This window comes from Schistocerca piceifrons, chromosome 5, assembly GCF_021461385.2.
Source record: "Schistocerca piceifrons isolate TAMUIC-IGC-003096 chromosome 5, iqSchPice1.1, whole genome shotgun sequence".
NCBI lineage: Eukaryota > Metazoa > Arthropoda > Insecta > Orthoptera > Acrididae > Schistocerca > Schistocerca piceifrons.
The window spans coordinates 57,119,936-57,133,612 of NC_060142.1; the positions used below are offsets into that span (position 1 = coordinate 57,119,936).

The 13,677-nt window shown below is 36.5% G+C and overlaps 1 protein-coding gene across 1 annotated transcript in view; it reads left to right on the forward strand.

Annotated features, from left to right (window-relative positions):
- The window catches only part of LOC124798134 (CCR4-NOT transcription complex subunit 11), a 107,215-nt gene that overhangs the window by 69,376 nt on the left and 24,162 nt on the right, over nucleotides 1-13,677 (forward strand). Inside the window, exon 8 of the mRNA XM_047261403.1 lies at nucleotides 11,620-11,759. Within this exon, the coding sequence (XP_047117359.1) occupies nucleotides 11,620-11,759 (140 nt within the window). The remainder of the gene's footprint in view (nucleotides 1-11,619; nucleotides 11,760-13,677) is intronic.

Below are 13,677 nucleotides of genomic sequence, written 5' to 3' on the forward strand. Positions count from 1 at the left end.
TTCTTGCAAACTAATCCCACAAAAACTGGGGAATGTGTGTCACTTCTTCACATAATCTTCCTGCAGCCAAACACATTTTTCATAAAGTTAATGGCTTGATTCAGTGGCCACTGGAGATGCTTCTGTAGGAATCTTGTTTGGCCACCAGAAAATCACTTATGCAATAGCAGCATGACTAGTCAGTGTGCAACTGTAGAAAGTGTATTTCATCTTTGAAAACAGTCAAAAATCACTAAGATAGCTTTCAGAGGAGTAGGGAGCAAAAGAAATCTCTTCATACTTGTAGTCACAAACAAGCTGCAGCATTACATTTGCCCAATGCTCTGGTGCATTGTCTTGGTGAAGAACAACTAGTGCAGCCTTTTCTGTCCATTTTTCATGCAATGCTGGAAGTGGGTCATCAGAACATCTGTCACCATAGTGCCTTTGGAATGCTATGAGTAAGTATTATACCATTCTGTCCCAGAGCATGGCCACCATAACTTTTTCAACACTGGCACTTATCTGAAATTTTTTTAATGGCAGAGAGTGTGTGTGCTTCATTGAGCTGACTGACGCTTTGTTTCAGGATTGGCAAATGGCTTCCTTGTATCACCCATTCTCACAGTTGAGAAAAAGAAAGTCCCATTCATGTCTTTGTCACGTGTCAACATTACCTAGCAACATGCAACACGCACAGCCTTGTGGCCATCACTCACTCCCACCTGGAGGACACTTTCTACATTTTCTGGTCATCATACAGGATTGTGTGCACAGATCCGATGGACATTCCAACTTTGGGTGGAATGTGTTCCAAACTCATTTGATGAGCCTCCAAAACAACTTTCTCCATTTACTTGATCATGTTGTCAGACTGGGTGGTGCAAGGCCGAGACTGTCTTGGTTTGTAGACATGTCCATGAAATGATCACCACATGTCTCATTCAACTGGGGATGAATTTCAGTCAGTGTCACACCATGCAAATGGAGAAAAAGAATGGTTAAATGTTGCTCTTGTAATGAAAACATTGCCATTTCAAGTATCAAAAACAGTGTTCACTCTCGCCACTGCTGCTAATGTTCTGTGTGCCAAACAGTGCTGCCTTTTCTGTCGCACATCCACAATGAGTGTACTCACATTTTAAAACAAACAAACTACATGTTTCTGTCTGGTTTCAATCCTGCAAATAAATGCCAGAGGTGTTATAACATGAATGTGTCCTGTATTTCAAAGTGACCACAGACACCTGCATCTGACCATTAACATGTGAACTATTTCACTGACTACTGAAGTCATTGTTGTTGTGCACAGCATACTCAGTAACCAGCAGTAGTGTTTGTAGTTAGCCACAGTTTGGCACTGAACATTCAAGGAGGATGGACACCTGGTTAGTTGCCATGTACATCTACTGGGGTAGAATACAATATAAGGCCATGAAGACCAGATCTTGCAGCTAGTTCATCCATTTCAGTGGGTGCAAGACTGAGAGAAGAAATAGCTTAGAGAAGGACCAGGATTCTCCACCAGTAGGATGGATGATTTAGTATCACATGTTTTGGTAAATGCCATCAAATTATACAGGAGGTTGAAAGAGGCTCAATGAGAGACATGTATTGAAAATGAGAAAGAGATGCTCATAGAAAAAATGGAGGTTATAACAAAACCATTATAATTTTGGAGAAGGGGAAAGTAAAGGTGTTAACCTATAAAGTGCCATTGGGCAACTTTTGCCGAAGGGATAGTGGATAACTGGCAGATCATTGAAAATTTGTTTGATAGAGAAAAACTATTCTGGAACATTTTATAAGAACTATGTTAGTTTCATGATGAATGACAAAATAGTTTAGAGATTTCACAGTAATGGGTCTGGGTGCACTTGTTACTAGTTAATACCAGTTACATGTTCTGGCTTTCTTCAAACTGATACTGAACTGTTTGGATCAGCTGTATGTGAGTTCTCTTGTTTTCAGATAACCGTAACAAAACATAGGGTGCTTGCAGTTTCAGTATGGCCCACTTGAGCTATACGGAAAGTAACAAGCAACTATTTTTAAAATTGTTAATTTTTATTTTTTAGACAAACCTAGAACATCAACTTAATCCATACACTTTCTGTCACTTTTCAGCTTGGTTTCCATTTCTTTTCAAACTTGCAGAGAGATGGGAAGAATGTGTGCACATAATATTACAATAGAACTCCAGTCCAGCTTCCTTAAGGAAATGAACATGCTTAAACATCACATACCATTGACGTTGCATTTGTTCCTGAACAGAACTAAAAAGATGGTAGTCAGTGTGCCAAGACGTAGCTGTAGGGGCGATTTGGAAGAGTTTCCACCCCAATCTTCTAATCTTCTTCACAGTGAAACAAGCAGTGCGTGAACATGCATTATCCTGTGCAAGATTATCTGCTCAGGATGTTAATCATGTAGTGCATGATGGCGTTTTCAATAGTGTCTGGATGTAACAGGAAGTATTTGTGGTTTGTCCAGGTCCAAGGAAATCAATCAGAAATGTGACTATTTGGCTGATGACATTTTATTCACTTTCTTCTTAGATAGTCAACCCAGTTGATGAAATTCCATACTCTGGCACATAGTTTCAGGCGCTCAATGATGGAACTAGCTTTCATCGCATCACAATACTAAACAAAAAAATCCATGCCTTTATTTTGAAATCTCTGAAGAAGGTTGTGGGTGATGGTTCATCACTGAGGTGTGTGATTAATAAATGTGGGACCCACTGGGCACAAACTTGATAATCTAAGCTTTGAATCCTTTCTTGCACTGCAGTGTGTCCTGCTGCAAGTTATGCAGTGATTTCATTCTCTGTGACATTCCTGATTTCTCTAATGAGCTCATCAGTTTTCTCCTTGTTACTTTCTGTGGAGGCAGTTTGAGGGCGACCTACAAGGCTCATCTTGGAGACTGGTGTTTCCATCTTTGAAACATTTCACCCATCATGTAACACTGCTGACACCCATGCCAACATCTCTATACACACTGAAATCTGAGATGAATTTCCTCTCTCTAACAAGGAATTCAATGACCTCATGCTGTTGAAATGAAACATTGATGTTGATCATTTTGAAAGTCACATAATAGCCTGTGGTCACATAATAGATGCCAACGATGTGGCAGTATGGTGTAAATTTTGTAGTTTATGTTTCTGCAGTGTGTTTTGTACCTTATTGGACCTGGAATTGTAGCAGTGGGTTGCTTGTAACTATAAGTATGGTTTTCATAGTTTTAGCGGTAAGAAGATGAAAAGGTAGCATTGAAAAAGTGGATGCTTTCTATGTCCAGAAAGGTGGTGAGGTGATTGCTGTCGCTTTAAAGAAGAGTCAACTGTTTGAGAAATGGGACTTTGTTGGTAGAAACTTCATTATTCCACCCCCCGTTCCCCTCCCCTTTCAAGCAATAAGATTCTACGTAGCTAAATCTGTAAAAGGATATACTATTGTGCTATTGAAATGGAGCTGCACAACACCCCGAGCTATAGTGAAAACAGTACAAACAAGGATACAAAACTTACAAAGTGTGAACACATGTGAACAACTGAGCCTCACCATTGGTATTGTTACAAGTCAGCCACTATGCTTCTGTATAGACCTCTGCACCCTCCACCCCCACCCCCCTCTCTCCCCTAACCCCTTCCCCTGCCTGACCCAAAATTAAGAGTGAGCTAAAGGGATAAAATGTGCAGTCTTAGTGTAACAGCAAAATCTTAAATAAAAGTCAAAGCCCTAAAACTAATTTTTCAGAAAAATCCTATGGAGAATACAGTATATGAACAAGATCCCAAAGAGACAAAACCTCTCATGCGGAATATCAAAATTATTAGAGAGATTTTATTTTGGAATAAGTTATACCTCTGCCACTGACAATTAAACCTTACTCTTTTACAGGAAGGAACTAAGTATGCAGCCATAATAGCATTTCATCACTTACCTAGTAAATTAAAGTTGCTGGCAGAGATGATGAAAGATTTAAAAATAAGAATAGAAAGTGTCAGTATGTGGTTAGGTTCTACTATTTAATTTTGTTGTGGATGAAGATTATTTTTTTGAAAGAAAAGTGCCATTTAAATGCCCAGCATGTCGCCTTATTTCACAGAGAAAATGTATCTTGTTTGTAAGACTTATGATACATTCCACATCATAGTGATTTGCCATTAATATGATCCAATGATTCATACAAAAACTGAAACTAAACTAAACCAAACCAAACCAAAGAGAGGGCAAGCGTAGACCACCACCACTGTAAATATTAAAAAAAATACATAAAAAAGTTGAAGTATTATTTTAACAATCAAAAATGATCTGAGTTTTATATTTAATTACAATGAAGTATTTAGTCCAAGTGATACACCAGTGGCATTGAGTCTGTAATGATATCAATTCAAGAAACACTTGTTTAACCATAAAGCTTCTGAGCAGTAGAAAATGAGTATTTAGCTTTATGGACAAAAGGATCCTTTTTCCTAAATGCTGAACAGATCAAACAAGTGTTGGATACTAGGCTTGTGATCAGATAGCTTGAGTTTAAATTCTAATATTTCAGTCCTTATTTAGCTTCATGTAGTTTCCCTATAACATCCTCCTTCCTTACTAAAACTGAGACATCGGTCTTTCATTAATTTCCATTGGGAAAGAGCTTCTCCATTAAAGAACCTTCCACAATTTGTTAGTTTATTTACAGTGTCAGTTCTTCCCCTTGTTCCCAAAATAAAAATACACACATGAAAGGAGAAATATTGTCATTTGCATTGTGGAAAAAAGTACCAGAAAATAAATAATGCAGATTATGACATATGTGCATCTAGTCTACTGTGGAATACAGTGCAGACATTTGTCATTGTGTTTTTGAAGTATTACACTCCTAACCCTTCTGCATGTTTAGCGACTTACTGTTTTACAAATTGCATAACTTAAAAGTTAAATAATATAAATTCAACAATATTAGAGAAGGACACCATATAGCAGAGATGCTGAGTCGTGATAGGTGTGCGTGTATTAGACAAAGGCCTTCCTTCTCTAAAACTGTTACATTCCATCCTGGATTTTCCATTGTTTGATAATATAAATTCAGGAAATTGTCCCCAACAAGTTGAATGAATATTTGAATCACATCAAAAGTAACAATTAAAATTTTGTGCCAGGCCCAGGGCTTTGTGTAGATTTCCTGCTTTTTGCAAGCTGCTGTCTGTCCAAACACACCACCTGGCCTCACTCAAATTTCTAGTGTTGAATATCATTTTGCAACAAAACAAACAAGATTGTAGCAGCAAAGTACATACAGGATAATTATAATTATGTTCCACTTTCAAAAGACTGTTTAAGAAGAAAAAGAAAACTGCTCAAACTTATGTCAAATTTGAACAGAATATTATTGATGAAGGGGGGAATGTTATGAAAAACAAAATAAATATAACAAACATTTTATCATTATGAAATTCGAAAAGGCAGATTCTGTGGAAGTGCATTGTGATAGAGGGAAGGAAACACTTGATCTACACATCAATGAAAGATGTGGCCACAGCACTACATGATGGGGGCAGACGGTACGGTGCAAACATGCAGTTCATGGGGAACTGCCTGAACTTCAGACATACATGGGAGCACAGTGCTTAAAATTCTACAAAACATCCTGCATTGCTATCCATACAGAATTACCACTGTTTAGGAGTTGCTTCTTGCTGACCTGCCAGTAAGACAAACGTTTGTTCTAGAATTTGCTGCTTACATGGAACTGGACAATGAATGGCCGTGGAACATTCTGTGGACAGACAAAGCCAATTTCCATCTGTAAGGATATATCAATACACATAACTGCAGCGTATGGGCTACAGAAAACCCACACACACATCATCCAGTACTGCTACTTTCTGCAAAGATAACTGTGTGCGGGTTGACAGCATTGTTTATTGTAGGGGTGTACTTTTTCAAGGAGATGGGTCCTTGTGGGTCCTATTGCCTGTACACTCACTGGTTTTTATTTACAGCATTTTGAAACTAGAACTGTAATTATGATCACTGGGGAATGGGTTTTTATGTGTTAAAAATTTTAAATATTTCATTTTTATGCAGGAAAAAATGAAAATATGCATAAAGCTGCAAAAAGATTTTTTTCAGTATTACATAACTGTAAATACTTATGTTAAAAAAATAAATAAATAAATAAATGAATAAATCAGTCGGCAATCACAGTGTTGGTGTGATTGATTGAAACAACTCACATTTGCCGTGAACCACAAAATCTTTCTCAAAGTTCTCCATCACAAACTGATGTCAGTGTCTCGAAACAATGCATGATACTGGGAGAAAAACCTTTTAACAGCACATGATGATAATCTTGTATATCGAATGTCACTGGCACACTCATTTACAATTTCACCAATGTCTACTTTCCCTTCCAAAACACTGGCAATTTTACACATAGTATGAAGTCCATTGCACTTCATTAACTGTATCAGTTAACAAGCTGGTTGATTTTTCTAATTTTTTTGGTAGAGTGAAACAAATAACTCAGATTTGCCGATTTCTAAGGCAGTTCATTTTTTAGTGCACTGTCGTTGAGCGAGTTCTGAAGAAGTGTCATCCTTATTTAGTTCATCAATCAGTGAGTTAAATTTTTCTAAGATATTCGCATAATATATTGCTGCATCCACCTGTAAGCTAGCAAGGCAACATGTGTTGTAGACCTCACTCACTATGCAATATGTTTACAAACGAAGTTGATTGAAATTGTGTTCTCATAGCATGATAGTGCATGAGATTTTTATTCAATTTAAAAATTATAACAAATAAAAATGATAAATTGTTTGTTTTTAGGAAAATTAATTAAAATATTTGTTTATATAAAATATTACAAAAATGTGTATTTTTATGTGGAATAGAATTTCATATACAGTTGAAGTGTGCAGTTTCAGGACTTCCTGTCTTGGTTACAATTTTTTATCTATAAGCAAAAAATGATGTTTATTTGTATAAATGTCCATTCCATAATAATCACCATGTATTTATGAAATGTTCACAGTGACAGTTAGTTATAACCCTGTAGTTCAAAACCTGGTGAGCTTATCCCCATTTAATTTTTCTATGCATCCATATCACATCAGGAATATGGAAGAATGTCTTGATAAAATATGTCTCTGAGACATCTGTGATTTTCCCTGTTCTAAATATGTCTTTATCAGTAAGAAAACATGTGCAACAATTTCAGTTATTTGTTTTACTTCTAGCATGGCAGTTATTCTCAAGTTGTTATAAGTTTGATATTGTCACAGCATAAATATCAGAAATCTTTATACAGATAAACAGAAATGACTCTTAATATGACTTGCTTTGATGTATAGCAAATTAAATTCAGTCTTCAGTTGTGATTTGCCTCTGTGTTGATAGAAGATGAAGCAGGAAGGATAGAAGAAATGACAGTTACAGCTTAAATTTGCTCAGTGCCTTTTTTATTTTGAGGAATCAAAGTAATCACACCTTTAAAGTATACCTATTACTTGTGCAAGAAGTACAATTCCAGTATCACTTTATACTTGGGCTACTGATGTGAAGGACCCTTTTTGAATAATTAGAAATTATTGTGGCTCGGGTATCATCTGGTTGATTCTATTACCCTCCTGTACCAACTGATCAGATCTTTCAATCTGATATTATCATTGTTCAAGAAATCAATGTTGAAAATAAAAATTCAACAGCTGTATTAGAATAAATTATTACATTAAATAAATAAAATAGTAGTACACAGTTGTGTCTGCTTTTATTTGAAAACATTCAATTGTAGTAGATCTTGTTGTTCTTGTTTTTATTGTTAGAAACATAACACTGACAACTGAGCCTAGATGTATCAAAGGGATTTATTGGGCTCATTTATAAAACTTTTAAGAACCGATATTAAATAAGGAATCCAGGAATAGATTACAGCCACCTACTTATTACCACTGTCGGATGTGCAAAAACAATGTTAGCTTAATTACCACATGCAAAGAGGCATTTAGGTAATCATTCTTCCTTCACTCCATATGTGACTGGAACAGGAAGAAACCTAAATGCATATTAAAATGGAAAGCATCCTCCCTCAGTGCACTTCACAGTGATTTGCAGAGTGTGGCTGTAGATGTAGATATAGCCAGAAACATTCCGGAAGCCCAGAAACATCATGGCATCATGCTTCCAGTTGTCTCTGTTAATTATCTTGTTGCTACTGATGTTAAAATGAATGAATGGAATTGATATTGCTGAACCACATTGTATAAAATAATATAGTTCCCATTTTTATTATCATACAGATACAAAGAACAACATGGACTCACAGATACGAAAGGTTTTTATTGGGCACATTTATAAAAGACTAAATGTTAATGTGATTGCACTCGTAGTGTCATTTGATTACATGTCAAACCACTGTTTTATAATACCTGCAAACAGAATTTCTATTTAACTGTGAGTTCATGAGTATCTACTTACTCTTATGGATAAAAGTCCAACCTGTGTTGTAATTTCTCGCAATTTCTTCAAGTGTGTAGTGACTTCAGATTGAATGATTTTTTTCCCCACCCAATGAGATAACACGATTCTCTCTCTCTCTCTCTCTCTCTCTCTCTCTCTCACACACACACACACACACACACACACACACACACACACACACACACACACACACCTCATTAATCCCCTTTTGATTGTACTGAACTTTTCCTATGTATTTCATAGAATTCATTGGTAAATTACTGGTTAGTCCTGCATTTCCCATTACCTGCTATGCCTGTTTCGGGCTGATACAAATTAAAGTTAATTGTTCAGTATATTTGTTAGCAGTGCTGCAAAATACTCATAACAGGGCAAAAGGAAACTTGATGTTTTGGTGCTCAATCATATAAAAACAAAGTAATAAATTGTTTCATATTAAACTTCATGAAAAATATGAAATATGAAATAAAAATTTTATTGTACATGTAATGATACAAAATATAGGAAAACAGCATGCAGTTGTCCATGTTTTTAATTTGTATTGTTGCTTTTATTTCATAAACTATGAAAACTTTGTGTGTAACTGCCTTTTATCATAACAGCCAAAGCAAAGGGTACTCATACTGTAAAGGCTATATTTCCTCATTGTCTATGTCCATTCTGATTTGTTTTGTGTGACAGCATTCATTGAATATCTTCTATGTTGACAATTTTATGGTTTCAATTCTTCTATTACTCCTGGCATATTAGTCAGTCAATGGTTGTACTACTGTTTCATATTGTCCAACGGGCACAATATTTTGTCAGCTGACCTTCTGGGGATGCACAGCTAACTTATATCCCCTCTCCTCATTAGTCTCCATACACAGTTGACACCTGAGGGCACACATTGGTGGCCAAAGAGGCAACTGCATTGGCATTCATATTCGGCAACATCTGGCGGTTGTCCCAGCAGTGGTAACATGGATATAGGCAATCCATCCATTGTGTCCGCCAGCTCATTCTGTTTGTTTAGTGCATAGCGTCTTCTTAGTTAGACCTAGTGCTGGTTCCCAAACCTTATTGACAATGGAACATCACTAACTTGACCTCATATTTTAAGAAGGCTATGATTACACAATATGTATATGTCAACTCACACACGTATATGTTCAATATTATTTTAATAATTTTTCAATAAACATAAGCAGCTACTATGCCACTATTTAATGAAACATTAATTTCATTCTTTTAACCTTCATTTGTGAATCACAATATTAAATGTTCAAAACAAAGATATCTCTATCACAGGCAACTGCTAAAATATTGTCTGCAAGAAACAAACTTTGTTTAACTCGCTACACAAATTTCCCATTTGGCTGCATTAAAACTACTAGCAGAGGTGATAACGAGTGTCCATCTGCATATACTGTTGACATTATGGTGTAGCTTTGTGTCTTGTTACGGACAAACCACTCGACTGTGTAAACACCTTTCATTCCTTTTTTGGCAAGAGTTTGCCCAGATATAATTTATAAATTGAACCCACTTAAATTGCTATTGTACACATTCTGCCTGCTGACAATTTCCATTAGAGCTCTGTCGCCAGTGATAAACTCTTCATATGCAGTAAATATGGCTCTCTTGTTACCCAGCTTTTTAGTTGTAATAAGATCAGTTATTTCATGTGACACAATGCCATGTTTCTTCTCGAAAACATACACTTACACAGCAGATGCTTTAAACCTTTTTAGTCCCACCTCCATTGTGGCTTGAATGTCCCTCTGCTGTATATTAACCTTATGGATCATCATATTCTTACTATATGCATTATTAAATTTAGGTAGACAGATTGTGTTGACCTTTGAAAACTTCTGTTGTTGTGTATCCTGGTTTTCAATATGTTTACTCCAAAAGTCCAAGTCTCTTTTTTTGTTTAATAATTTAAAATTACTCTTGACAGTCCTGAAAGACAGATTTCCCTTATTTCCACGTTTCCAATAATATACTCCCCTGTTACAGACAGGGCCAAAGTGGTATTTGATGATATTACACCTTCAAAGCAGGCTTCACCCTCACTTATTTCCTCATTTTGACACCCTGCCCCATTATACATAAGCTGTTCGACAGATGTGACTGATGAAAGGACAGCCTCTGGTGAAGAAGCATCGAACATTAGTCCACTCTTTTGGCCTACATCTAGCATGTCTATCTGTGTCTCAAGATTGAAAGGTATAATAACAGCCCAAAAAAGCCACATAACAACTCAGTAAGGTGCCTAAGTTAGTCTATGCCAGTGTCCCCATTTGTTTTCAATTACATTATCATGAAAGTCCGTAATTTTCATTTGGTAAGGGTCATGGCCATTTGTTTGTAATGGAAATATCACCTAAATTCTCATTTACTTACTTCCAGTGGAAATACGAACAGTTTTACAAAAAGGCTGGAGAAGGTGTTTATTTATTAGTGCAGTTAGGAACAACTATCAATAAATATTGAGTTACTGATTTCAAACATTTATTTACCACTCTGATGCTGAGACTTCTTTCACTTCAGTACTACCATGTTCCAACATTCGAGTCAGTACTGATAGTATCAGCATGATAGGGTTTCATTGTTGGCTTTAGACACTGCATTGAAGGTGAGACAAGCTGGTAAGGGCTCATTCATTGTGGGTATAGTTGTCGTAGTTGTTGTTGTTGTTGTTGTTGTTGTCGGTGGTGGTGGTGATAGTGGTGGTGGTGTGGTTTTTGTTACTGAATTCAGAATAATACTAGATATAGGAACACTTAAAAGTTATGATTTCTTTCTTTTATTTTTTAGGAGAATGTGGACTGTGCTTTTACTGTCTAATGCAATTTGCAAAAGAATGGAAAATTAGCATCTTACCGATGATGAACTTGATTACTTTAGAACTTTATGTAGTTTCGTCATGTCTCTAGTTAGTAAATATCTGATTAAAAGATTTTCTGCATCATGTTCCAAAAAGTAATCTTGCTTGTTTTAATTTTCCAAGAAAATAAAGTTCTTGATTTATAAAATTAATTGAAATTTATATATGGACAAAGGAAACATTACACTGATAAAAGATATTCACATTAATCAATAATTATTGTCTGTACAGGAATGTTAATGTTGCATATAATTCAAGTAACATAAACCTAATGACTTTTCATAGCTTCCAGATCTGGTCGAAAGTAATCCATTAATAGCTATAGAAGTTCTACTAAAGCTGATGCAGTCAAGCCAAATCACAGAATATTTCAGTGTCCTTGTTAATATGGAAATGTCATTGCATTCGATGGAGGTTGTGAATAGGTGAGTACTTGAAAAATTGGTGTATTTCATTTTTGAAGTGGAAAGCATAACCACATTCTGGTTCTGATGATAAATGAATCAGTGGAAGTGTTGCTGTTTATGTATGGAGAATGCCTTCATGAGCCTAACAACACAGAAAAAATAGAGATTGTTGTGTTAACTTTCATATTGCCTTCTGTCATTATAGTGTGTGTCACCATGGCCTAAGAGGAACGTCTTTGACTGGTAATCAAAATGTCCTGAGTCTCCAGTTTGATTCCAGCCTCTGCTTAAATTGTTTAAAAGATCACCAACAATGGTGTCTGAAGGTTTACGGTATAAGAACTCACCCTCATTCTACATACAGTCTTGTCAGAGACTGTGTAGGAATTGGAAGAGATTCAGGCCACTGCATTGCCCTCGGGTTGGTAAACTGCCCCTAAAGACAGAAGAATCAGTAGTGATTGTTGGTGTGAGGCACAGAAGGCAGTAGAAACTGCTGCATTAAACGTGCATAATGAGTATATGTAGGACACATGGCTTGTAATTGTAAAACTATTATGATGATCTCTTCATCAGCAAAGGTTGTGGTTTAGTCCCCATTCAGATCTCTGGGAGAGGACTGCCAAGTGGAGGTAACCAAGAGAAAAAGATTGAATAACAAACAAAAGGGTGACATTCTAACAGTTGGAACATGGAATTACAGAAGTCTGAATGTGTTAGGGAAGCTATAAAATGTGAAAAAGGAAGTGCAGTGAGTCCAACTAGATATAGTGTGGATCAGTGAACTGAAATAGAAAGAAGATAAGATTTCTGGTCAGACAAATATTAATGTAAACAGTGCCAGTAAATGGTATGATGGAAGTGGGATTCATTCTGAATAGGAAGGTAGGGCAGAGAATGAGTTGATGTGAACAGTTCAGTGATAGAATTATTCTCATTAAAATTGACTGCAAATAAATGTCAACGACAACAGTTCACATATACATGCTGACACCACAACCAGAATGTGAAGATACAGAGGAAGTATGTGAGAATATTGAACAGGTAATTCAGTATGTAAAGCCAGATGAAGGTCCAATAAGCATGGGAGAGTGGAACGCTGTATTAGGGGAAGGAATAGAAGCTAGAAGTATGGGAGAATAAGGGTGTGGTACTAGGCATGAGGCAGAAGGAAAACCTATTGAGTTTGAATACATTTTAGTTAATAATTGATATCAGTATAATAGAGGGAAACATTCCACGCGAGAAAAATATATTTAAAAACAAAGATGATGTGACTTACCATACGAAAGCGCTGGCAGGTCGATAGAAACACAAACAGACACATACATACACACAAAATTCAAGCTTTCGCAACAAACTGTTGCCTCATCAGGATAGAGGGAAGGAGAGGGAAAGACGAAAGGAAGTGGGTTTTAAGGAGAGGGTAAGGAGTCATTCCAGTCCCGGGAGCGGAAAGACTTACCTTAGGGGGAAAAAAAGGATGGGTATACACTCGTGCACACACACACAAATCCATCCACACATATACAGACACAAGCAGACATATTTCAAATATGTCTGCTTGTGTCTGTATATGTGTGGGTGGATATGTGTGTGTGTGTGCGCGAGTGTATACCCGTCCTTTTTTCCCCCTAAGGTAAGTCTTTCCGCTCCCGGGATTGGAATGACTCCTTACCCTCTCCCTTAAAACCCACTTCCTTTCGTCTTTCCCTCTCCTTCCCTCTATCCTGATGAGGCAACAGTTTGTTGCGAAAGCTTGAATTTTGTATGTATGTATGTGTCTGTTTGTGTTTCTATCGACCTGCCAGCGCTTTCGTATGGTAAGTCACATCATCTTTGTTTTTAAATATATTAGTTAATAATTGTAAATACATTGTTCAAAAATCACAAGAGGAAGGTTATGGTGAGACTTATATTCTAAAGTTAGCAGGTA